At 37.3% G+C, this 25886-nt stretch overlaps 2 protein-coding genes across 2 annotated transcripts in view; both read left to right on the forward strand.

The window, feature by feature from the left end:
* The first annotated feature begins 14945 nt into the window (after positions 1–14945).
* Positions 14946–25886, forward strand: part of LOC126369165 (uncharacterized) — a 45658-nt gene continuing 34717 nt past the window's right edge. The window contains exon 1 of the mRNA XM_050013460.1: positions 14946–15060. The gene's annotated coding sequence lies outside the window, so the exon portion shown is untranslated. The remainder of the gene's footprint in view (positions 15061–25886) is intronic.
* Positions 15061–24033, forward strand: LOC126369230 (cytochrome P450 9e2-like). The gene is made up of 11 exons (XM_050013568.1): positions 15061–15201; positions 19860–20062; positions 20450–20613; positions 21282–21419; positions 21538–21740; positions 21847–21982; positions 22102–22194; positions 22313–22534; positions 22864–22964; positions 23046–23214; positions 23422–24033. The coding sequence occupies exons 2-11, from the start codon at positions 19860–19862 to the stop codon at positions 23586–23588; spliced, it is 1596 nt and encodes a 531-aa protein (XP_049869525.1). The 5' UTR covers positions 15061–15201; the 3' UTR covers positions 23589–24033.

Here is a 25886-nt window from a genome sequence, read left to right on the forward strand (position 1 = left end):
TGGATTTATGCTATTATCCTGATTCCAAACAACAATCCACAGTTTGGGTCTTCCAAAACGAGTCAAAGCCGACTAAAGTTGTTCGCTCTCGAAGCACTTCAAAGAAGATGGTGGCTACCTTCGTGGAGAAAATCGGTCATGTTGCGACAATTGCACTTGAAGATCGTAGGACGGTTAATGCGGATTGGTATACCACAATTTGTTTACCACAAGTCATCGCCGAACTTCGAAAATCTAACCCAAAGCCACGCATGATGATGCGCAGGAGTGCAGGATGCTGCACCATGACAATGCAAGCTCACACACCGCTCGTCAAACGATTATTTGAAGCAGGAAAACGTAGAAATTCTTGACCATCCTCCATACAGTCCTGACCTAAGCTCCAATGATTTCTTTACATTTCCTAAAATTAAAAAAGAAACTCTTCGCGGTCAAAGGTTCCAGTGTGGTGAAGAAGCGGCCAACGCTTTCAAGTCAGCCATTTTGAACACCTCTACTTTGGAGTGGAATAAATGTTAAATAATACCTGGTTCGAGCAAATGGAAAAGTGTATTAAACTTCGTGGTAAATACTCTGAAAAACAATAAGGGGAATTATTGAGGAATTAGAAATTATTGAGGAATTAAAAAGATTTGACCCTTCCAGAGACTTGACTCGACTTAGAGCCACGTATGCTTGTCCTAATTCAAACAATTTTGAGCCCAAATATACTACTGCATGGTCGACTGTGCTGCCCTGCATATGTTATGTTATGTTAGTGTGCTCTGTTTTCCGCATTTAGACTCTAAGGTGGCCCAATATGCGTGTAATTGTTGACTACGTAAGCCAACCTATCTCCTTCCAGAAGCTCAGAAGCCTCCTGGGGATTTCACAGGCTTCGCGGAGCGACCCCATTCCTTTGAGGATTTTTACCCGTTGTGCTGACACTCCCGTGCATTCCAGGATTACATGGGGGGCAGTTTCTTCTGCGTCCAGACAGCCTCTGCAAAGTGGGCTGTCCGTTATCCCTAAGTTAAATAGGTGCTTGTTGAGTGGGCAGTGACCCGTTATACTGCCCACTACTATTCGGAGGTCATTGCGGTTTAAGCTAAGCAGTCGGCGAGTGAATTGGATATCATAGACATGATATCCTTCGACTGTCTGCATGTGGGCAGCTCTGCTCATCTGTCGTTGTGTAGTTGCTGGGTATAGTCCCGTACCCACGAGCGTAACTGACTGAAAGGTATCGGCAGGATTGGTTCGGGTCCATATACCCTGGTGTCTGATCCTCTCCTTGCCAGTTCGTCAGGTTGTACGCTATTATTTATATTTTATGATACTTTATTTCTGGCACTTCAGTATTTTAATAGCTATTTTTATAAATCAATTGAAGTAATAAGTAATTTAAGGAGGTATTAAGAATAATTATTTGTCTCTTACGTCTTTTTACCCATGTAAGATATTACAAAAACTTACTTTAAAGAATCTTTGGTGAACTGACATAATCAATCGATCACTTTTTAGGCAATTTTCACATAATGAAAGCAGATGTGTAAAAGTCGTTACAGTAACTTTTACTCCGCTAACATTACAGTATTATTATATTTAAAGAAATATTGTCGTTCTCGTATGCATTGTCGTAAGAGCTGTAAGTAATTTTGCTTCCAAATAATATTTTAACCAGATGGCGGTTAAGTAAATTTGCTTTACTGTAAACTGAAGTCATTTTTACGTAAGCGCCACTATATCCTAAAATAGCAATCCAACTGTTATGATATGTATTGCTGGACATAGAAAATTAAAAAACAATGTAACCTTTCATTGACATCATCTAAATTGGATAATTGGGTAAAAAGTTATGATAAAAAAACGAAAAAATGAAACTTTAAACGGCTTTTTCTCGAAATGGCCTTTTGGCGCTTACGTAATTTTGCCTTTCCAGTGACGATATGTTTTTATCCCTTTCAGTATATTTAAAATGCAGGAGCGTAGCTACCGCCATATCTGCCGCTAATATCAATTATATGGGGTTTCCTACTTAAGTGGGTTTCCTACTTTAGACGTATCGTCGAATTTTGTTTCTTCGAAAACCTTTCATCGACCTCACCATACCATGGGGCCCCCTAACGTGCATATAAGTCAAACTTAAACAGAACTTTCTATTTTTTCTTTTTTTTTTCCATTTCTTTTGTGAGAAATCTTTACGCTTCCTAAGGGCCCCCGCGCAAAGTCACGCTACGCTTTTGATAAAGTGCCTACTCACATTATCAATTAATAATATAACAACCTATAAATAACTTAAGTATATCAGTGAACTTGACCGTATTATTGTAAACATGACTCGTATCATCACAATAGATAGTATGAAATGTATTATGCTGTAGGTATCTATTTTCCTGATAATTATCTACTTAGGAATGATTCGTGATATTATACATTTATAGGAACTATTTAATAATATAATAGTTACATTTCCATTGTGGTCAGAATATGATATAAGACGTTCGACGAAATTAAAACGCAAAGGTTTCACAGTTTCCGAATCAGCCGTCATTGGAACAACAAATTGCCGGATCAGGGGTGGGGGAGCCCTACCGAGTAAGACGTTGTATTTTTCTTAAATCAAAAATCTAAATATATAAAAGGAGAAACTGACTAACTGACATATCAACGCACAGCCTAAACGGCTAAACGTAGGCACTTGAAATTTGGAAGGGACGTAGCTTAGGTACCGTAGAGGTGCACTAAGAAAGGAATTACCGGAATTCCTACGGGAACGGGAATTAGCGGGAAAAATCCTTCCACGCGGACAAAGTCGCAGGCAAAAGCTAGTAGTTCATAAAAAAATAAACTTATTTTTAAAAGTATATTTTGCCTGATGTGTAGATTTTGTGAACTTAGGGAGTGTAGAGTTGGAAGCTGGCTCCAAGTGAGATCTGATAACTTTTTGACATTGCGATCGATATGATCTAGTCTTGGCTATATTTAACACGAAAATGTTTTTCGTGGGATTTAATTGATCACATTTGTCGTTTCCTTAGTTTAATTTTCCATGGTGACTCCCAATTATTATTAGTCTGACGCTGTCAAATGTGATGAAATAAATCAGCTGTAAGTATTTTTTTATAAATAAATCTTCTTCTCTTCCTAAGCCTTGTCCCGCTTATACAGGGTCGGCTCTCCTTATCCTATTTCTATAGGTTGCTCGATTTTTTTATAAATAAATCACTGTATTAATTACAAAGTGCAGTCAGTGTAGTGAATGTAAGTCACGGATACGTATAGAGCTGTGAAATAACGATCCTCTTCAGCGATATGGGTTCGTTAGCAGCCTCTTATCTCCCAGCGCCGACTGTAATCAATTTGCTGCTTCCAACTACAACATTTCAATTCGTATCAAATTTGAAGTGCTCAAATAAAACAATCTTCTGTAATATTACGTCACGTCGAAAAAAATATGTAGAACAGAATAGAATAGAATAGAATAGAAACTTTATTTGCGTCAAAATAAGGTGACAAGTGGGTATTAGAGGTAAGTACAATACATCGAAATATATATATGTGTCGAAATATCGGGAGTCTCATATCCCCATTTAAACGCGATAAGAACCCGTTATTTTGTGCTTCAATTATGATAATAACCGCGTAAACTTAAAAATTAGAAAGGAAAGAATCTCTCATTCTGCTTATTAACGTTCTGGTTATGTATTTATTTAACATAAACAGACGAGTACGTCCCAGTGCTGATCTCAATCAACCGGAGGGGGTATGTCGCATACTCCACCACCCTGGTCAACTAAAGGTATTGTAGAGGCATTTGGGTTAGCAGCCCGGGACCATCGGCTTAACGTGTGTACGTGTTCCGAAGCACGGAATCATCTTTCTTTATCGGACAACCAGGTGATTCAGCCGGCAATGACCTTGACAAACAATGGACAGTCTCAAGAAATGATTTTCGACAATGTCTCCATCAGGAATCGAACCCGGGCCCCCAGATCGTGAGCTCAATATCATTATTTATTTACTTACAAACTACACACTATTAAAACAGGCAGATATCACCCAAATCAGTAGTGTAGCACTAACTAGAATTAGATTCCACTTGGATTGAAGGTAATGTGTTAAAAGCAATGATTTTCGGATTAATTTTTGGATCATAAATCACAAGGATGACATCGTGAGTAAACCCACATTCTGACTTGAGGTGTTTGACCTAACCTGTATTGGGCTGGTTTTCCCTTCGCGGATTGAAAGGTCAGGCAGGCGGCCGCTTTTTTAAAAAAATCGGGTCTGTCAAAATCTTCAGGCTGGGTAAGGGACCTCGTAACAGCGGTAGAAGCCTTGGTTGATGGAAATTAACAAACCTGACTGATGATTAATGAAAAAAAAGCTCCCCCTTTTACCTGCTTGCTCTTATTGATTCAAAGCGAGTATAATACCAATACAATGGATAGTACGTGGAACAAATTCCTTGTCTCGAATTCATATCCAAATGAGGGCTTCGATTAAAAATAGCTGTATTTGTCGAAGATAACGCAAAGCCTCCACTGCCGTTCCCGTCACAAGCCTGAAGATTGGTACAAGGTGTAAGCTCAAGCTGATCTTCTGCTATCACGTGGGTTGTGACGTGAATTACCAACGGGATTTTTGTGATATATCCCCAACGGGACTCGAATCCGGGGTCTGGACCACAGAGACCATTATTTTTGACGTTATTGCTGCTTATATTGTTAACGTTTAATTATTATGAGTCCCCGGAAGAAATAGCGTGTCTATTATCTATGCCAACCGCGTAGATTGGTGGCAGTTTGCTGAAGATCGTGAAACGTGGAGAGATGAAGGGGAGGCTTTGGCCAGAAATCAGAATCATTTATTCAACGTAATTATCATGGATAAACTTGTTGAAGGTCAATGTAACATTTTTGAATTTACGTCATTTCGCAAGATTTTATGGCTGAGGAGAAGAAATGACAAGAAACTGCAACAGCAACACATCTTTTAAAAACCAATGAGGGTATACATTATTAATAACTAGAGGAACACATTAAATACCAGACATTTTTATCATTTTTTGACTTGCATGCGATGCGGTTGTCACACCGCCAGACGCGGTCCGCTGTGGGCTGCCTACCTCTTGGTACTGTCCCATTGCATCATGTAGTAGCCATACCTACTTCATCATCATCAGCCGTACGACGCCCACTGCTGGGCATAGGCCTCCCCCAAGGATCTCCACGACGATCGGTCCTGCGCTGCCCGCATCCAGCGGCTTCCCGCAACCTTCACCAGATCGTCGGTCCACCTTGTCCATACCTACTTACCTATCAGGTATGCGTCAGCCTTTATTATTTGTCAATTATTTCTATTCTCCGTGTTGCTATGCTCCCTCCTATGTCTTCCACAACCGCCTGGCTTTAGGCGCGTCGCGCTGAAGTTGATAAATGACACAAGCGTAATCCCGTCGTAATCTCCGCCGATGCGTCGCGCAATTTTTCACCTTTTTCTATCTTTTAATCCTGCGTCACGCGTAATGAACGCTAGTTGACTTGCTAATGAAGTTTATCCAGGGAATACCTAATGCCTGCTGTACCTTGGAGGCTCAGTTTAGCAAGTAATCTTTTAATATCGCTACTTTTTACCTGACTACGTGGAAGCAAAAAGGAAGGTTTTGTGTTTGACCGTTATGTAGGTATGTATGTGTGTATGCACGTCTGTTCCAACCTAACTTCTAAACCACCAGTCAGAATTTATCTACTGAGATGTACTAGAACCGTCTTGATTGTCCGGTGGTTATAGGCTATGTGACATTACGCTAAATTCAATGTAGCGCCCTCTAGAAACATTTTTTTTTTATTCAATTGGTTTTGTATTGGGTATCAAATGAAAGGACTCGATAATTACGTTGAACTGATAAAATAACTGCTCTAGACATGTTCCGAATAGGTTTTATCTAAAAATCTTGCTTAAAACAAGTTATCTTAATGAATAAGACCCCAAAAAATATATAAAATAAAGTAAAAGAATAAGTATGAAACAATAAAATAGGCATATTTCTCTAAAATCCTTACGAATAGTGATGTTTACAAGATACCGGTGGTCGTATGCCGTGTAAGCCAACTCTTAGAATAGACTGGCCTTATACGACCAGAATCTTTTTTCTTGTTTCATACTGTTTAGAGAGTGATTTTTCCGCAGTCGGGTTTTTTTAGCCTTTAAACTTTTATTTTTTCCTATTTTTGGACTGAGTATTTTCCTCAATTAATTATAATTTAGCTATTTAATTGGAACGCTACAGGTGCTTAGTGAACTTTTTTTAGCAATTAATCAGATGAGCTATATTTGTATTTAATTTTATACACGAATATTTGTAATTTGTGGTTTAGTTTGTAATAAAGAACTCAAGCGCCTAATAAAATTACAATAGCAACTCGCAGTTACACATTTTTATTAATAAAACATCAGGCGCTTTACACGAACGACTAGTCTAACTAGCGGTGCGACTGTCCAAACTCTCGCTAATGAGAAGGCAGCTATCAATCTAATTTGCCAACACTCAGTTGGAGACTGCGGTCAACTTTAACTAGTAAACTTCACTAACAGGGTTGCTTGTACGAAACTTCCCTCGCCTCCAGCGGTTAAAAGGGCGTACCACGGCGTTATTTGGCGTAGCAACCCTGATCGATTTATATTGTACAGTAAAAAGTAGGACAAAAATGACATAATTATGTAAGGAAAACAATTTGGACAAAATTATTCGTGTGGGCTGGGTAGTATGCTCTCCAGCGAAGCCACTTTAAATAGTTGTTTTCTTTCTAATTATAGCACGTACGTATAAAATCTTTTCACGTACACTATGTACGTAGTACGTACATCAATCTATACTTCAATTTACACGAAGAAAACATCTTGAAGTATGCAAACTGAGTGGCTCCGCTGGGGAGTATGCTCTCCAGCGAAGCCACTTTAATTTGTTGTTTTCTTTCTAATTATAGCACGTACACATAAAATCTTTTCACGTACACTATATACATGGTACGTACAGTAATCTATATCGATTTCAACTGAATTGGAGGTGGTGGCCCCGCGACAGAGCATCACACAATTATTCAAGGAAAAAGTACGAACGTTTGTTTCTCTCCCAAAAATGGTCAGTTAGGTGTTAAAAGGTTAGAATTGTCTCTCTGATTCTGAACGGATTCTGAATTTCTTTTGTAATTATATGATTTTATTTTGGTGCAATAAAGTATATTTGAATCACTGAGTTTTCATAAGCTGTGGCAATTATAATGAGGAAAATAGACAGATCGGCCCAATTTATTTTTTATTTTTTTCGGAGAACATGTAGCTTGTCACTAGTTCGAACCTAGCCATAGAGGCAGCCAATCAGCTCGCGACACCAAACACTTCAGGTCCCCGATATCGACCCCGCCGGCGTGGTCGACGATTTCCCTCATTCAGCGCTTATCGCTATCAACCCACTAGGGTCGATTAATTCTTTCAAATATTTTTCCTCTCAGACGACGCCCTGAGCCGAGGTACGCGCCCAACTGGACACCCTCAGGCCTGTTGTCTTAAACGTTGTACCGGGTGAGAGCCTTCAGCGCTCCCCATTTGTCCGGCCAAGTAGTTAATGCCATCTGCGGCAAATCTACAATAAGTCACGTCAAAAAAAAAACTAGTTCGAATCCCGGGCTACCATTAAATCCGTCTGTCTTCAAAGTTTTTGTTATGCTAAGTTATTATCTGAAGGAAAACACCATCGTGAGTCAAGCTGGACCTGTGTAAAACGGAATATACTAGAGATATGTTGTTGATCGCAGCAAAATTATAGACGGAATTTGCCTTTGGACGATCTTTATACTAAATACATTTCTGCTACTATTTGAGGCAGGTGAGGTATACACTTGCAGCGAGATTATATTATAAATAAAAAAAATATTTTTTATTTTTAAACTACAGTTTATCTCCTCTTTCCTATTATTTTGACGTGACTGATTATAGGTTTGCCGCAGATGGCATTAACTATTTGGCCGGACAAATCGCGATCGCTGCAGGCCCTCACCCGGTACAACGGGCCTGGGGGGGCCCAGTTGGGCGCGAACCTCTGCTCAGGGCGTCATCTGAGAGGAAAAATATTTCAAACAATTAATCGACCCTCGAGGGTCGATAGCGATAAGCGCTGATGAAGGGAAATCGCCGACCATGCCGGCGGGGTCGGTGTCGGGGAACACGTACAGCACACTTCTACTCGTCGCACGCACTTTTTGACACTTTACTTATGACAAATCTGCTCATAGTAAACAGAAAAAAATATTGCTGATTACAGATTAAGCCAGGGAAAAAAATGAAATATTATTATATTTTTTTCCCCTGGCTTAACACGAACCTTCATGTACATCGGCAGAAGGGAACGCATGCGCTTGGCAACTTCCGTCTTTAATTTCTCTAAAGTGTTGATGATGCTACTTTTCATCATCATCATCAATTTAAGAGCCACGCTCTTGTCGGTGCAGCATTTTCCTACTTTTTAGGAAAAAAAAGGGCAGTGGTTTCCCTCTTGCCTTCCGCCCCGTAGTACTCTGTCTGACGCAAGTGGGATGGCGCCCAGAGTAGTCTATTACAAAGCCATACTAGCACTCCTATCCTCTGCCTTTGAATAGTACTGACAGTTACTGCTGCCCTCTGTCAGGTTCCAGGTTACAGTCCCTGTGACTTGCCCTGCATTGCCGTACCGATGGCTCCCATCTTCGCCTCTGCAACCGTTGAGGTCTTCACCCGTATCCCTGGGCAAGGGTTTTACGTTATACCCCGTAGGTCTGGGTCCCTATTCGAACTCAGCCACCATCTCACTCCGGCCTACTGAAGTAAGAGGCGCCCACCCCCGCGGCAAGGACCCGCCGAACAGGAATTGCCCCAGTGGAGGGCAGAGAAGATGACTGTCCCCCCTGGGACCGGGTTAATGGTGTTGTATGGAACCAAGACCAAAGCCTAAATGATGATGCTATTTTTACTTATCATTAATTGCGAGTTTTCGTTGGTTTGTAGATAAACTATCAGTTAAGTCTGGATGCCTGCTACTGCTGAATCATTGTCAATAATGTAAATATGAATACTCATACTCATCGTGAATCAACATTAATACGTCTGATATCGGTTACAATCAACTGTTTCAATTCTATAAGTATTGTACCTAGTTATTGGGTATTTATTAAAATTTTCATGTATACAGGGTGTTAGTACATCGTAACGAATACTGAGGGGGATGATTCAGACCATGATTTTGACTTAATATCCAGTGGAATTTTCCGTCGCAAAATTCATTAAATGTTTGTGTCTTTTTTTTAATTATTTCAATACTTTACTTTTGCGATGGAATATTCCACTTGATATTAACCCAGAATAATGAGCTGAATCATCCCTCTCAATATTCGGTGCAATGTCACTAACACCCTGTATACATACATTGTTTTAAGTTTACGCGGTTATTATCATAATTAAAACACATAATAACGGGTTCTTACCGCGTTTAAAATAGAGATATGCGACTTCCGATATTTCGACACTATTGCAAGTGTCAGTCATCCTGTGATCATGGCACTCGCAACAGTGTCGAAATATCGGGAGTCTCATATCCCTATTTTAAACGCGGTAAGAACCCGTTATTATGTGTTTTTACCCTGTATTTACAGTCCTCTTTGATTTGTCCCGCGCTTTCGATCTCGTCGATCACGAGCTCATCTCAGCAAAGCTAGACCATTATGGCGTGCGAGGTGTGGGGCTTGATATCATCAAATCCTTCCTGACAAATCGGTACCAAGCAACGCAGGTCGGAAGCTTATGCTCTGAGGAGGGCGCTATAGGAAACAGATCGGTCCCCCAAGGCTCCAATGTTGGTAACACGGTTTTTGACATACTAATGAATGATTTGCCTTTTCATTCTTCATTCGCAGAGTTTGTGATGTATGCTGATGACATTTGTGCCATAGTTAAGGCACCTGACGAGCAAACATTGCACAAAAATGTTTTATATGTTTTGCGCAGACTATCCGGCTGGTTTTCAGCAAATGGTATGCAGCTAAATGTCGAAAAGACGAATTTGATCAAATTCTCGCTGAGATCGTGTACTGAGCTGGTTGTCACAGCAGGCAATGTTGAAATAAAATCGACTGAATGTGCTCGATTTGTTGGCTTCACCTTGGATAGAGGACTGCAGTGGGCGAGTCATATTGACACATTATGCTCCAAATTGAACTCGGCTTACTACGCCATCTCTCGACTCTCGCGCACACTTTCAAAGTGTAATTTACTTACCACTTATTATGGGTACTTTCATTCCCATCTATCGTATGGAATCGACTTGTGGGGACTCGCGGCTGACAGGGACCGTCCGTTTATTTTGCAAAAGAAAGCGGTTCGGATGATGTCCCGCGTGCCCCCGGATGAGCCAGCTCGACAGCTATTCATAGATCTGGGCATAATGACCGTCCCGTCACTGTTTGTGTTTGTGGTGGCCAAATATGTGCGGAGAAATATGTCGGAGTTTATTGTCGCGCCTCGGCAGTCTGACAGGAGAGGATGTCAACTTGTAACCCCAATACATAGGCTGGAACGCACTGCTCACTCATTGCGTGTTATGGGGCCGCGCATCTACAATAAGTTACCGAAGGATCTGAAGGATGTACCTACTGATGCAAGTTTCATTGGTAAATTAAAAGTGCTACTCACACGAAAAGCTTACTATAGCGTTAAGGAGTTCATTGATGAATGAATAGTGAAGTGTTCTGATCTAGTTCTTATTAAATATTAACTACTTATTGTTACACAAAATATCTTGAATTAAGTATATAATTTAAATTGTTTTTTTTTTATAAAATAATGATGTTCAACTAAACTTAATGTTAATAATGTATGATAGACAAATAATGACAATGTATGATAAATACAAATAAATATATGAATATGAATATGAATACTATTCTCTCCAAAGAAGTTCTAGCGGCACTACTACTACTCTAATGCTTAGTCGTGTCTATACTTATAATATGTCTGGACTATGGTTATTATTTATTATGGATTTATTATTAATATTTAACTACCTATATGTGAGGTAAGTATTATCTCATTTCTTGTTAAGTCATTGCTTATTGTTTTGAAGCAATGTGGTGTAATCATTCTCCCTTATCTGTACTCGGAATTGAGCAGAACAGTAACAATAATTGTAATAATAATAAAAACACTGACAATTGACAATTATTTTTGTCTTATAAAACATAAACTCATGACTATAACCCAATGGATTAGTCAGAGGTACACCCATCGTCAGATGAACTAAGAAATACAGATTTTACATAAATAAGTTGTTACTCAGCCGACGTCTTAGTGACAGTGGAGTAGTGTTGAATAAATCAACATCCAACTCTTTTGATAACTTATTGAATCTGCTACCCGCTCGCCATAGGAAAGAATTATGACGATAATTACTAGAAGCAGATGGAAGAGAAAAAGGCGTTGGAAACCGCAGTGACCTAGCAGGTACCATAATATTAATAGCCAATGGAAGTTCAGAGCAGTCTATAGACGATGAGGCAATTTTGAGGAGAAAAACTAAGTCTGCAATTTCCCATCGAGTGCTTAGCGGCAACAGATGGTATTTTTTACATAGGGAAATATAATTAACAGAGTCATAGTGATCACGCATTTTAAAACACAAGTATTTAAGAAACCTTTTTTGAATACGTTCTATTCGGTTGATATAACAATCGTAACGGGGGTTCCAAACTTGAGACGCATATTCTAAATTACTGCGCACATAGGTACAATATAGTATTTTAAAAGTTTGGCGTTTTTAAAGCCCTTACAATTTCTCATAATTAACCCGAGCGCCTTAGATGCTTTGTTTACTATATGATCTATGTGAGCATCAAAGACTAACTTAGAGTCGTGAACGACACCAAGGTCTCGCACAGCGGATTCCCTAGGAATAGATTGGTTACCAAGTTTATAATTAAACATAATTTAATTACGTTTACGGCTGAAAGTGATGACATTACATTTTGCAGGGTTAAGGTCCAAGCAATTTGCCATGCAATACTCATAGCCTTCGGAGGTCACACTGCAGTGCTCTGGCGTCATCTATGGACGAGATGGTGGCAAAGATTTTCATGTCATCAGCGAAGCACAACAGACGGGAAGTCCAAAAGCAAAACTCGATGTCATTAACAAAAATAAGAAATAGCAATGGTCCAAGCAATGAGCCCTGCGGGACTCCACTAGGGACAGGAACCCAACTAGATATGTAATTATTTGTTACTACTGCTTGAGAGCGGTTGTCTATATAAGAGGAGAACCATCTGAGGAGATCGCCGCTTATACCAATTTTATAAAGCTTTTGTAGCAGCATAAAATGCGGAATTTTATCAAACGCTTTTCTGTAGTCGGTGTACACTACATCGACTTGCCGGCCATGATCCATTGCGTTTCCGTTAAGCAGATCTCTATAAACAAAATAATTTTATCTATTTACATTATTTATTTAGAGATACCTTCATAATTATCTTTCATTTTCTTTATTTCACAATGTAAAGAGACATGGCGTAAAGATTTCACAAGGTGGGTGTCGTCCGATAAAGTAAAGTTATGTATTCACTACAGTCGCACCCCGGACACTTCATAAAAAACACCTCGTTTTACACAGACACTACACATTGACGTTATCGTACACGCGCATCTGTGTGTGTAACGTGTGACGCCCATACGGATGAAGTCTAAAGAAAGACCGAGGGGGTGAGGTAAACCTAGCTCAGCCGCTGGTGGGGAGAGGAGAGTTGCCGTTCTGTACGTTTTAAACTTACTACGTACTATTCCTTCAAAAACACGTCAGTCTAAAGAGGCATTGCCCTCTGCACTTTTTCAAGATGTGAAATCTTTTTCACATCAAAAGTGTTTTTATTGTGAAATATGTTTTTCCTGTTATCGTGATTCCAGCCTCTACAATACAATATGATTGTTATCAAACCAAACAACTACCTGCACCAATAAATTATTTGATATAATAATATGGTAACAAGAGTCGCCCCTATTATATGGGACTTAAGTATAAGTGGTGAGAAGGGAGCATATACATAAGTGTAATGCTATATTATGCTTAAAATTAAAAAAGCAAATTTTATTTTATTTTCAAAAAAATAATTTAAACTTTGATATATAATTTATCCGTTTATGTGAAATTCAGCCTGATGTGATATATTGTATCTGGTATTGAATTGGCTCAAATCGGAGCAGACAGTGCGTGAAGGAAAGAAAGAAAAAAAAACAATAAATCCTAAATTAACAAGAAAAATATTATTGTTTGGTGCAACTAACAACGTGTGTATACTCATATGCGCACATTCACACCACACGCACATAAACCACATACACTTCCACACTACCTACTTATTTTTTTAATACTTTAATACCGTAGTGTTTAATTAGTCTATAAGTACATAGATTGTGAAGGCACTATCTCCCAAGACACAGCTTCGCCTAGTTTGGGAGACAGGGTTTCAATGCATAATGTAAAAACTTATTTCAATGAACGTAATTATTACGTTATTATATTTGTATTGATTTATCCACATATCATGTGTATTTAATATTTCTCACAATACTTCGTTCACAAGATCGTCCACTTTGCGGTCAACTTCAGTGTTTTGAGTCGTCCTAAGTGTATATTTTGTCAGATAAATTATGAAAACGGCGACCGAGGAAAAATTACAATGAAAAATGTTTATCTCCATAATCTTTGATATTTTCAACTGCACTATAATTTAAACTTACAAGGCAATAAAAAACTACTATGTATTTATGCAAAGTATAAGGTCGACTTCCTGGAAGATTTATGACTAAACAGGAAAATAAATTTTTACTTAAGTAATAAGTATCTACCGAGTTGCACCTTAACAGTTCTTGATGTTGCATAAGGTCACATTCACTTTTTTTTGTTAAATAAAACTGAAGTCTCCCGAAATATCAAATAGGTAGATCTTCGTTTTATTTAAAACATCATAGAAAAGAAGCTACAAGGAAAGAGAGGAAGGGGAAGACCAAGAAGAGCATACGTGAAACAGATTAAAGAGAAAGTGAACATCGTGTCTTGTAAGGAAATGAAGGAATTGGCCTTTGATAGAAAAGAATGGAGAACGCTACACCGACAAGAGCGTGGCTCTTAAATTAGTGATGATGAGACTTCGAGCATCGGTAGTCAATCTCATTACCGTTAACGCAAAAATATCCTAGAATCTTTAGTATTTTTGCAAATATCCAATAGAGCTTATGTAAGTTGGCCACATACATAAGTTCTAACTGGATATTTCTAGGTATTTTGCGCGCGCTCCTATGCGCCTCTCCTACTCATTAAACTTACAAGACCGAAAATCCAAACCACATTGTTTACTATTGTCTGGAAAATTCGGTGATTATATTAAAGGATATCAGAAGGTAAGTATACAGGGTGTTAGTATCATCGTAACGAATACTCAGGCGGATGATTCAGACCATGATTCTGAGTTAATATCAAGTGAAATTTTCCGTCGCAAATTTCATATTTTTTATTTTTAAATTATTTTCAGTTTTATACTTTTGCGACGGAAAATTCCACTTGATATCAACTCGGAATCATGGTCTCAATCATCCCTCAAAATTTTCGTTACGATGTCACTAACAACCTGTATAGGTAAAACATAATTTTGCCTTTCAATATACCGTAGGATCTATTGAAAATACTTTTACTTACTAGCAAATTTTTTGACTATCATTTGCCTATTAAATATAAATAATACAACATAGAATTAAAAGAACAAGCTCTTATTTATATAAACACAATAGGATTTTAAAAAGCCCGCAATAATTTAGGACAAAAATTAAAAATAATTTGCCCGAAATTAAAACTGAGATATCTAGTTTGACAAGCGAAATATCTGATGGTAGCACGTGATAACCACTGCATATAAGAACCGGTCGAATATTATAATATTAAGCTATTGTGACTCGTCTGTCAAGGACTGTAGTAATATCATTTAAAACATCAAATACATAGTGTCAGTGTAGTCCAGTCCACGCCGCCGGGCGGTCGTGTTCGGTAAAACCAGCGTTGGTGTCTGACGCAACAAGTAGCGACATACTTTTTTTTTAATTTACATAACGTATTTTTTTACTGATTTGGCCAGCTGACTGTTATACACAGTGAGTTGGTTTTTTTTTTTTTTTGTTATGTTATTGTTCAGTTGATGTTTTAATAAGATATGGAATATTTCTAAATAATTAAAAGAATCTTCATTTAATTATTTATCTGCCTACCTTATCTACCCTAACATATTATTTTTTTTTTTATTTGGGTCAACAAAGAGTATTCACAATAAGAACTTACAAAAAAGGAATTGTGTAACATGATAATGGTTATCTTACGATAAAAATCTAATTCTATACAGCGTTATAAATGTATTATATACCTAAAAGCTACATAGATATAATATAATATGTTTTATTTTTCTTTGATGGTTTTTATTGTCTATTGTTATGTGTTATAATAGCCCTTTGAAAAGTACACCGCTGCACTTTTCTCCGGGTTTACCTCGATTCTCCATTTGCGAAACCACTTGCCCGAGGCATTGGCCGCGCGTTGGAGAATTCCGGTCATCATAACTCAACAACGGCACAAAGAATATAATAGATGGCTGTATCATCCGCGAATAAAGCTAGTTCGGTATTAGAGGGTTTATTGTCTCTCTTTAAGTTCAAATGTTCATACTTCCCCTCTGTAGCCTTTACGGAGAGGGGAGGGTAGTGACCTGTAATACGGGTTCCAAACCCAACACCGACACTTTCTCTCAAAAGTTACCTATGCCAAATTAGTTAAATGTAATTATTATAATAAAATTGACCAAAATAAAACAGCAGTGGTGTAAAAACAAATATGAGCTTATGTCAAATATCAATCTAAAACAATGTATAAATAGCAATCTTCTACAGCCAACCCTGAATGGTGTAAATGGCGATGCCCCGTGCTTTGTACATAATATCTTCTAAAGGCATGTATTTAACGCGGCGACAAACTAATGTGATTTAGGGTTTTACGAATAATTAAAATGGGTAGCAAAAATAATAGGTTGGCAGATAGATAGATAGATAAAATACTACAGCTACAATGAAGTAGCATTTTAAGCATAAAATAGCAGCTTTATATTAAGTTATGAGGTTTATTTAAATTTAAATTGGCAGCGATTTTTTTGTGTAGCAACTGAATTTATTGTTAGGCGACAACTTGACGGGGGATAAAATATAAAAAATAGGCTTTTATAACTTATAAAATGAGATCGTTTATAAAATTAAATAGGGTGTTAAAAAATATGCACAAGATCATATAAAACATACTATGTGCGACATTTTATGAGGTCTAAATAAAGCAAATTTTGTCATGCAAAAAAATATTATTGGTTTATAATAATACTTGTATGGCTACGGTTACCTATCTTAAGTTCGATTTTTTTTTCTGCCGAATTTAATTTTATTTTTTTTCATTTCATTTCCACAGCTTTTCGACTATTTTCGTTTCGGTTTTTTTCACTTCGCCGAAATCACATTAACCTAAGTTTCGTTTGACTTAATAACAATTCGTTATTTTTCGTTACTCCGACGTTTCATTTGTACGAAAAACTATTTTCCGAAGTTGGGGTTGGCCGAAATACATTTTGTCCAAAATATCATGATGCCGAACATTTACACTACTGTTAATAAACCTTCAAAATCATTGACCTTAAAAGGTCTTCACCGCCGCCTCGCGGCCCTTCGGGCAGGTCAGGTCACAAGCAACCCCCGTAACCTATATTTGCAGTGTCGGGGTGCCGCGAATTTCCGTGCTCGCTTCGCTCGCACCTGTTACCGCAGTCGTCTCGAAGCAGCTTTCGGGCCTCGATCACACAAGCGAGCTCCATAGAAAAAAATAAAAATATATTTTCAAAATTACATAACATAGTATTCGGTAAATTGTCGTTTTGATGCAGTAAAAATATGTCAAATAGATCATATAGGGAATGAAAAAAACTTCAAAAGAAACTTCGGCCAATAGTAAAAATTGTTTTTAAAAATAGTTGAAACATTGTTCGGTATAATGACACTTATGTGAAAATATTACAAGTAAACAATAACAAGCAATCGTTTCATCTCGTGACAACCGCCCGCCGCTTGCCATTGGCTAATAAAACCCTACACCAACCCCCGCGCCGCGGCCCGCACACTGCTAAGTGTGCGCGGTTGTCGCCGTTTTCATTAAATTTTGATTCACAAATAAAAAAAATAGAATCCAAATACTTAATTACAGTACCCGTTTTATTTTTTTAGGTGCTTGCAAATCGCAGCCCAAAAGTGTATTTTTATATGAAAGCCTATATTTGCCAATAAAATATTTTTGGTTCTCCTGTGTTAATATTAGTCGCCAAGACATTATTTATAATACCTCACCTATAATTTCATTGGCCCTGTTAAAGTTTTTGCTACCTTAAAGTAGCAGCCATTATTGAGTTTTTATAAATCCTTGCATTTCGAAGCTCATCTAATATAATTGTCGCAATAATATTTAATCGCTGCCAAGTAATTATTTCTAACAAAACAGTTAGTCGCTCTTTAAGTTTTTAGGCGCCTCGACAATAATAAGCCTCTTCTAAATATATAAAAGGAGAAACTGACTGACTGACTGACTTTTTTTTACTGACATATCAACGCACAGCCTAAACGGCAAAATGTAGGCACTTGAAATTTGGAAGGGACGTAGCTTAAGTACCGTAGAGGTGCACCGAGAAAGGAATTTCCGAAATTTCCACGGAAACGGGAATTAGCGGGAAAATCCTTTTGTATGAAAAATCTAAACCACTCAAGTTAGACGCTTGAAATTTAGCATGCAGGTACCTTAGTAAACCTAAAGCTTAGTTGCAACAGGATATTGCAAAATTCCCACGGGAACGGGAGTTAGCAGGAAAAAACATTTGTATGACAAAATCTAAACCGCGTAAGATACGAGTAGATGTTTTCAATCTAGCATGCATACTTTAGTAAATATAAAGTTTAGTAATGGCTGTATTTTGAAAAAAATTTTGTATCGAAAAAATAAGTTAGATGCTTGAAATTTGACATGCACTCCCACACACACAAAGATCTCTATTTTACAACACGCCACGCGGACGAAGTCGCGGGCAAAAGCTAGTAGTAAATAAATCAGCATAAACTTATAATAATAAAATATAAACACACATTATCCGCCAACAACCTAACACTAGCGTACCTATAATCATGCAGGAAAACCACTCGTTGAATAGTAGTTTAGGTATCGCAGCTATTTTTTACAAATTTTGTATCCTTTGTAGTGACATAAAATAATCATCTCAATAAAACCATCATACGTAACAGAATACAAGCTATGTACAAGCTAAACACTAGATAATTATATTGTACTGTATAATTCACACGTTTTTATAAGGGGACACCCCGCTGAAACAAAATAATATTATCAAAAACATAATACATAAAATGATAAAAAACAAAAAAAAAACCTACTGTCGGAAAAACGTCGCTTATGGAAGTCCACAGAAAAATCTGTGCAATGAGAATATAAATCACTTGGTACTTGACTTGATGTTATTGTTTTGTTTTAGCGGGGCGTCCCCTCATAAAAAACGTGTGAATTATACAATACAATATAAATATCTAGTGTTTATCTTTTTTATAGATATATGGCTTGTATTCTGTTACATATGATGGTGTTATTAATTCATAATATATTAGTTACTAAAACAGCCTATCGCCCATTAGAAAAGTCCACCAGTTCAGAGGATATCTCTTATTTATGGAATATTTGTGACATAAAAAGGATTAACGGCTGTTTTTTAAATAAAAATATTTCATTCATTTTTATCTCTATCAATTGATATAACTAATAAAAGTCATTACAACACCTTGGATACTGTTTATGAAATTGCTACCTTAGCTATAAGGCCGCCTTTTGTATGTTGGTTTAATTTGTATTCCTGTGTTATATATTGCTTATGTGCAATAATTGCCTCAATTATTGAGGGCTGTATTTTATGACTATATAAAATACATATGCATGCAATAGATTATATTTTTATTTTGTGACAAACATAGCTGGCTTTATAACTACATTTTGCCTACTCCTCTGGGATACAGGCGTGTTTCTATGTTGTTATATTGTGATATCTGTGGTAGGTATAAGAACGTTGCAGTGCGAATGGTGTAATTGAAGAATTGACCTAAAGTTACTATGATTGAGCGAGTCCTTGATACGTTGGGAATTAGGTCGTGTAGGCTAAGTGACGTCACATAAACACACGTCAGGAATATGAGAGTCCCGATTACACAACCTCGTAAACCTCATCATCATCATCAGCCGTACGACGCCCACTGCTGGGCATAGGCCTCCCCCGCGTAAACCTCAAACAATGTCTAAATATGCAAACTGATTACTAGTATTTTCATAAAAGGCGAGATACATAGAAAGTTGATAAAATTGGATTGATTGTCAATGCTGCTACAAACCTTCTTCACTGCAAGATAGCATATAATGAAAAAAATACCTTTATTGACCATATTGGCGAAATAAAGTTACACGAGATAATTTGGATTAAAATCATTTATTTGAACATCACAATTTAAAAACAACAAACATTTTTAATGCCTTTTCGAATGCGTCACATCCAGCCAAAATTGCCAACAGGCTAGCAGCGTTTCCCCTCTGAATGACTAAACTGACTTCGGCAAAAATAGTTGCCAGATCAAAATAGCAATGAAAGACAAAGTTAATAAGGTCAATTTTAACCCAGATTGAATTCCAGATGATCCTGTACCTGATATGGGGCGCGGTGCTGGTGGTGGCGGTGCTACTATATTTCCGTCAAGCGTACACGCACTTCAAGAAGCGAGGAGTCAAGACCGACTCCATAGTGCCTTTCTTCGGGTCCATGTTACCAACCTTAATTTTTAAAGAACATTTGGCTGAAAACATCAACAGACTGTATAAAGCATTTCCAAATGAGAGGTATTTTTTATTGTTCTGATCGATAGTTCACAATTCATTCATTTCGATAGTTACAGTACTTAACACAATAGCTGCAAGATTTTTCGAAAAACACACATCATTCGTTTTTTAGTGTTTTCTACAAATTGATTTCATTCCATTCTTTTTTCAATCCATTCCAATTCATTTCTGCTTACCAGCAACTTGCACTTTGCTCAGTCAATGACAATGAATATCAAGTTCAGCGAAACCCTATAAGAAATAAGCGTAATCATACTGCATTCCACAACAATGGTAATCTTGTATCTATTCAAAATAAATAAAATAAATTGACACAAGATGAATAAAACAAAACGCATTGATAAAGTGCAATTTCAGCAGCGAATACAATGTTCTGTTGGTTTACAGATTTGTTGGCAGATTCGAGTTCACCAAGCCAATATTGATTGTTCGAGACCTGGAGTTAGTCAAGAAAATAACCATCAAAGACTTTGAACACTTCCTCGACCATCGAGTTTTCATTGATGACAAAAAAGACCCGCTGTTTGGAAGGAACCTTCTCTCTTTAAAAGGTATCAAGTTAATTAAAACCGCTATAGTTTAGTTAAATAAAGACTTATTACAACATTATACGTCCCAGTGCCACCTACGGTTATTTTAATTATTCCAACAAAATCACTTTTGATAAAAAATTCATCACTCTGATACACAGGGTGTTAGTGACATCGTAAAGAAAACTTTGGGGGATGATTAAGACCATGATTCTGAGTTGCTATAAAATTGAATTCTCTGTCGAAAAAGTATGGAACTGAAGATAACTAAAAAATACATTAAAATTGTTATAAACTTTGCGACAGAAAATTCCATTTGAGAAGAACTCAGACTCACGTAACGATGTCACTAACACCCTGAAGACTATATGATAACTGAAATGAAAGTTTTCTTGTTCTATAACGAAAGTATGCCGGTTGCTCCCTTTATAGTGACACCACCCATGGGGTGAAGCATCTAAACATCCGACTGTGAACAGCACGGTTGAAACTCCACCTATAAATGTAGTCATACGATCAAATAAATCCCTTTCAACGTTGCTGTGCCCTACAGGGTCCATGTTATATTTCCTATACCTATGTAGCACCCCATTATATTACATGGAATGCAATAAATAATTGAGAATTAAATTGAAATAAACAAATATCGATTGAATGTACACAACGAGATAATAAATATTTCACCTCAGGTCAAGAATGGAAGGACATGCGGTCGACCTTGAGTCCAGCGTTCACCAGCTCCAAGATGAAGCTGATGCTGCCCTTCATGGTGGAAGTCGGAGACCAGATGGTGTTCAACCTCAAAAAAAGTATAAAAGAAAGTAAAAGTAAGTACTGATATTTCTTGGAAATTACGAATGAGACATTTTTTTTAAATATACTCTTGGATATACGTAGCCCTACTGCATTTTCACTTCCTGCTGTTATTTTTTTTCTATTCCCCAGCTCCACACCTGGACGTGGATGCAAAGGATCTGACAACTCGCTTCGCCAATGACGTCATCGCCACATGTGCGTTTGGTCTAAAGGTGAACTCCCACTCGGAAAGAGACAATCAGTTCTATGCACAGGGACTGATCGCCTCTACCTTCAAGTTTAAACAACTAGTATTGGTCTTCTTATCTTCTGCGTTCCCTAAGTTTATGAAAGTGAGTATCTAAATATTTATTAGTTCATACTGCAGCTAAGTTGTAGCGATAACAAAGGTACTGGACGATATAGATTAATTTATTTATCATTCTTTGTCATTAACAGTATTTCAACCTGAAACTGTTCTCGGAGAAAACAAGCAACTTTTTCATAAGTTTAGTGATGGACACGATGAAGGACCGTGATGCGCGTAACATTCTGAGACCAGACATGATCCAACTACTCATTGAAGCTAAGAAAGGTAAGAAAACTAGACTTGCAAGTGATTATCATAAGAGACCATGAAATATTAAATTGATAATGTCGAAGGGCAATGAGAAAACAGAAATATTAAAATAATGTATATTTTGTGATAAATAGGAAAGGTGTCCCACGAAGAAAATGCTGTCGACCCTGACGCAGGCTTCGCCACGGTTGACGAATCTGATGTCGGCAAGAAAGATGTCAATAAAAGTAAGACAACCATTCTTAAAATGATGTATATAAAATTTAGCTAATATATCTTTGTGATGATCTGTTTAATATGCTGAACTCCTCCGAATCCTAAAAGCCTTTTTTATTTTCTTTCCAGTGTGGTCAGATACAGACCTGGTGGCTCAAGCCATATTGTTCTTCGTTGCTGGCTTTGAGACTGTCTCTTCTGCACTGACCTTCCTTCTGTACGAGCTGGCTGTCAACCCTGATGTACAGGATAAACTTGCAAAAGAGATCAAAGAATTCCATGCTAAAAATGGAGGGAAATTTGACTACAATGATATTCAGCGTATGACGTACATGGACATGGTGGTTTCTGGTAAGATCCATTACGGTTGAGACAACAGAGATTTAAATATTTTGATTCAGTAATGTTATTCTCTTCACATTATATTTTTAATGTTTAATCTTTACCTAGTATTTTGAAACAAACTTTTATTCGCAAAATGAAGCACATGCGTCTTGTGTTATTTTTACTTAATGAGCTACATGCCACCGCATACATTGGTGGCAGTAGACGACCGTGAAGAGTAGGCATATGAACGCCAAGCTCTTGACCAATAGAATACGAGTAGGACTTGATAGGAGATGGATGTTCAGTTCAAGGTTACAACACTTTAAAATCATAAAGTAAACGATTCGTTACAGAACTTTTAAGAATGTGGGTTCCTACTATCGTTTTGGACCGCCTCTGCATTAAGGACTACAACCTGGGGAAACCGAACGATGAGGCCAAAGAAGATTTCATTGTAAGTTTATATTCAACGACTGATCGATGTCGTTTCGTATATAATTTCTGTCAGCTTATGCCCGTATACTTCTGTGCGCAGATTCGCAAAGGCGAAGGTCTCCAGATTCCGGCGATGGCGATCCAACGCGACCCTGAGTACTTCCCCAACCCTGACAAGTTCGACCCTGAGAGATTCTCAGAGGAAAACAAGCACAACATCAAGCCGTTCTCTTACTCGCCTTTCGGACTCGGCCCGAGGAACTGCATCGGTAAGATGGTTATTATAATTAGTCAGCATAAATAAATTAATTTATCAATTACAACTTCAAAATTTCTATAAATACAAAAAAATAACAAGTCTAGCGTAGAATTTCACAAAATAACAATATAAGAATCTTTTGAGTCAAAATAGTGACTGAAACAATACTTCAATTCCATTGCAGACACATTTATGTGTATTTTTAAATATTCTTCAGGGTCACGGTTCGCACTGTGTGAAGTGAAGGTGATGGTATACCAGCTGCTGCTCCACATGGAGCTTTCTCCAGGTCCCAAAACGCCCATCCCTGTGAAACTGGCCACAGATTCCTTCAACCTCAGGATAAAAGGTGGCCATTGGCTGAGGTTCAAAATTAGAGAATAAAAAAAAACAAAATAAATATAATGCATCTATAGAAGACTGGAGACAAGCAAAAATACCAAAGTAGAGACTATTATGTTCACGATAAACGAGTGTCGACTGTAATATTAGTAGTACTTGTATTATGTAATATATAATAATTATACCTTTGACTCATTGGTTTCAGCCCATGCCGGCAATACTAAAAGCCTATTTAAAAACACTAAAATACTTAATAACTGATTTATTTTATGTGTCTAGGATTTTTTTTAAACTTAAGCTAAAACTGTAAAACATATAAGATTATTCCTAAGAGATAATTATTATAAAACTCAAATGACTAGCAAAAATATGAATATTATTTATTAATAATATGAATATTATAATATATATAAGTAGCAGTTTTACTTATGTTTGTTATTAAAAAAAATACAAAATGCTTTGTATTTCTATGACCCTGTTGTAAATATTTGTGCTCTACGTATTTCATTTGTATACATTATTATTTTTGTAAATATTATAATTCGTATGCGCATGGATTGAGTGAATATACGTACTATTTTATAGAAATGTAAGCTAAAAATATATTTTTCTTTATTTTTCCCTCTTAATCCATGAACATAAATATAGCGAGTTAAGTTTAAATACTTACTATTTATTTTGATTTATACGTAAGTACGTACACTTGCACGTATATCAATCACGTTATAAACAAGATTCTATTCACAAGAACTTAAAGCTACTTGTTATACGTATTTATTAGGTACATAATATCTTTCGACAGAACTAACAAGCATCAATAGTTCAAGTGGTTCATGTACGCATTCGGGTATAGCAACTCAAAACCATGGTGTAAATCATCCCTCATATTTAATAATATAATAGCTACATTTCCATTGTGGTCAGAAATTTTATAAGATACGAGTATTCGACCAAATTAATTTTGGATTTGTCAGTTTCTGAATCAGCCGTCATTGGAACAACCAAACTGTCCGAAGGGGTGGGGTTGCCCTACCGAGTAAGACGTTGTATTTTTCTTAAATCGAAAATAGTTCATAAAAAATTAACTTATTTTTAAAAGTATGCAAATAGTTACCCAAGGCCTTTTTATTTTTTGAACGTGACTATATTTTGCCTAATGTGTAAAGTTTGTGATCTTAGAGTTTGTATAATTAGGGAGTGTAGAGTTGGAAGCTGGCTCCAAGTGAGATCTGATAACTTTTTGACATTGCGATCGATATGATCTAGTTTTGGCTATATTTTATCATCATCATCATCACCAGCCCATTAACGTCCCCACTGCTGGGGCACGGGCCTTCCCTATGGATGGATAGGGAGATAGAGTACCGTACCGATGGCTCCCGTTTTCGCCTCTGCAACCGTTGAGGTCTTTATCCGTATCCCTGGACAAGGGTTTTACGTAATACCCCGTAGGTCTGAGTCCCTATTCGAACTCAGCCACCATCTCACTCCGGCCTACAGAAGTAAGAGGCGCCCACCCCCGCGGCAAGGACGCGCCGAACAGGAATTGCCCCAGTGGAGGGCAGAGAAGATGACTGTCCCCCCTGGGACCGGGTTTATGGTCTTGTATGGAACCAAGACCAAAGCCTAAATGATGATGCTATTTTTACTTATCATTAATTGCGAATTCTCGTTGGTTTGTAGATAAACTATCAGTTAAGTCTGGATGCCTGCTACTGCTGAATCATTGTCAATAATGTAAATATGAATACTCATACTCATCATGAATCAACATAATACGTCTGATATCGGTTACAATCAACTGTTTCAATTCTATAAATATTGTACCTACTTATTGGATATTTATTATTATTTTCATGTATACAGGGTGTTAGTACATCGTAACGAATACTGAGGGGGATGATTCAGACCATGATTCTGAGTTAATATTCAGTGGAATTGTCCGTCGCAAAATTCATGTAATTTTTGTGTTATTTTTTTAATTATTATCAATACCATACTTTTGCGACTATTGGGGCGGAAGGCAAGACCCTATTTTCCCCTAAAAAGTAGCATGGAAAATGCTACACTGACAAGAGCGTGGCCCTTAAATTACTGATGATGATCCCTATTTTAAACGCGGTAAGAACCCGTTATTACGTGTTTTAACCCTGTATTTACTATTCTCTCCAAAAAGGTTCTAGCGGCACGAGCCGTAGCCAAGTGCTACTACTACTCTACTACTTAGTCGTGTCTATACTTATAATATGTTTGGACTATGGTTATTATTTATTATGAGGTAAGTATTATCTCATTTCTTGTTAAGTCATTGCTTATTGTTTTGAAGCAATGTGGTGTAAT

Source organism: Pectinophora gossypiella, chromosome 8 (genome assembly GCF_024362695.1).
Source record: "Pectinophora gossypiella chromosome 8, ilPecGoss1.1, whole genome shotgun sequence".
NCBI lineage: Eukaryota > Metazoa > Arthropoda > Insecta > Lepidoptera > Gelechiidae > Pectinophora > Pectinophora gossypiella.

What these genes read in the sequence shown, in the direction of transcription:
- LOC126369230 (XM_050013568.1), top strand. Translation starts at nt 19,860, where the DNA reads ATGATCCTGTACCTGATATGGGGCGCGGTGCTGGTGGTGGCGGTGCTA. An exon ending in AAAGCATTTCCAAATGAGAG is followed by an intron (nt 20,063 to 20,449) that starts GTATTTTTTATT and finishes GTTGGTTTACAG; the next exon opens with ATTTGTTGGCAGATTCGAGT. An exon ending in CGGCCCGAGGAACTGCATCG is followed by an intron (nt 23,215 to 23,421) that starts GTAAGATGGTTA and finishes AATATTCTTCAG; the next exon opens with GGTCACGGTTCGCACTGTGT.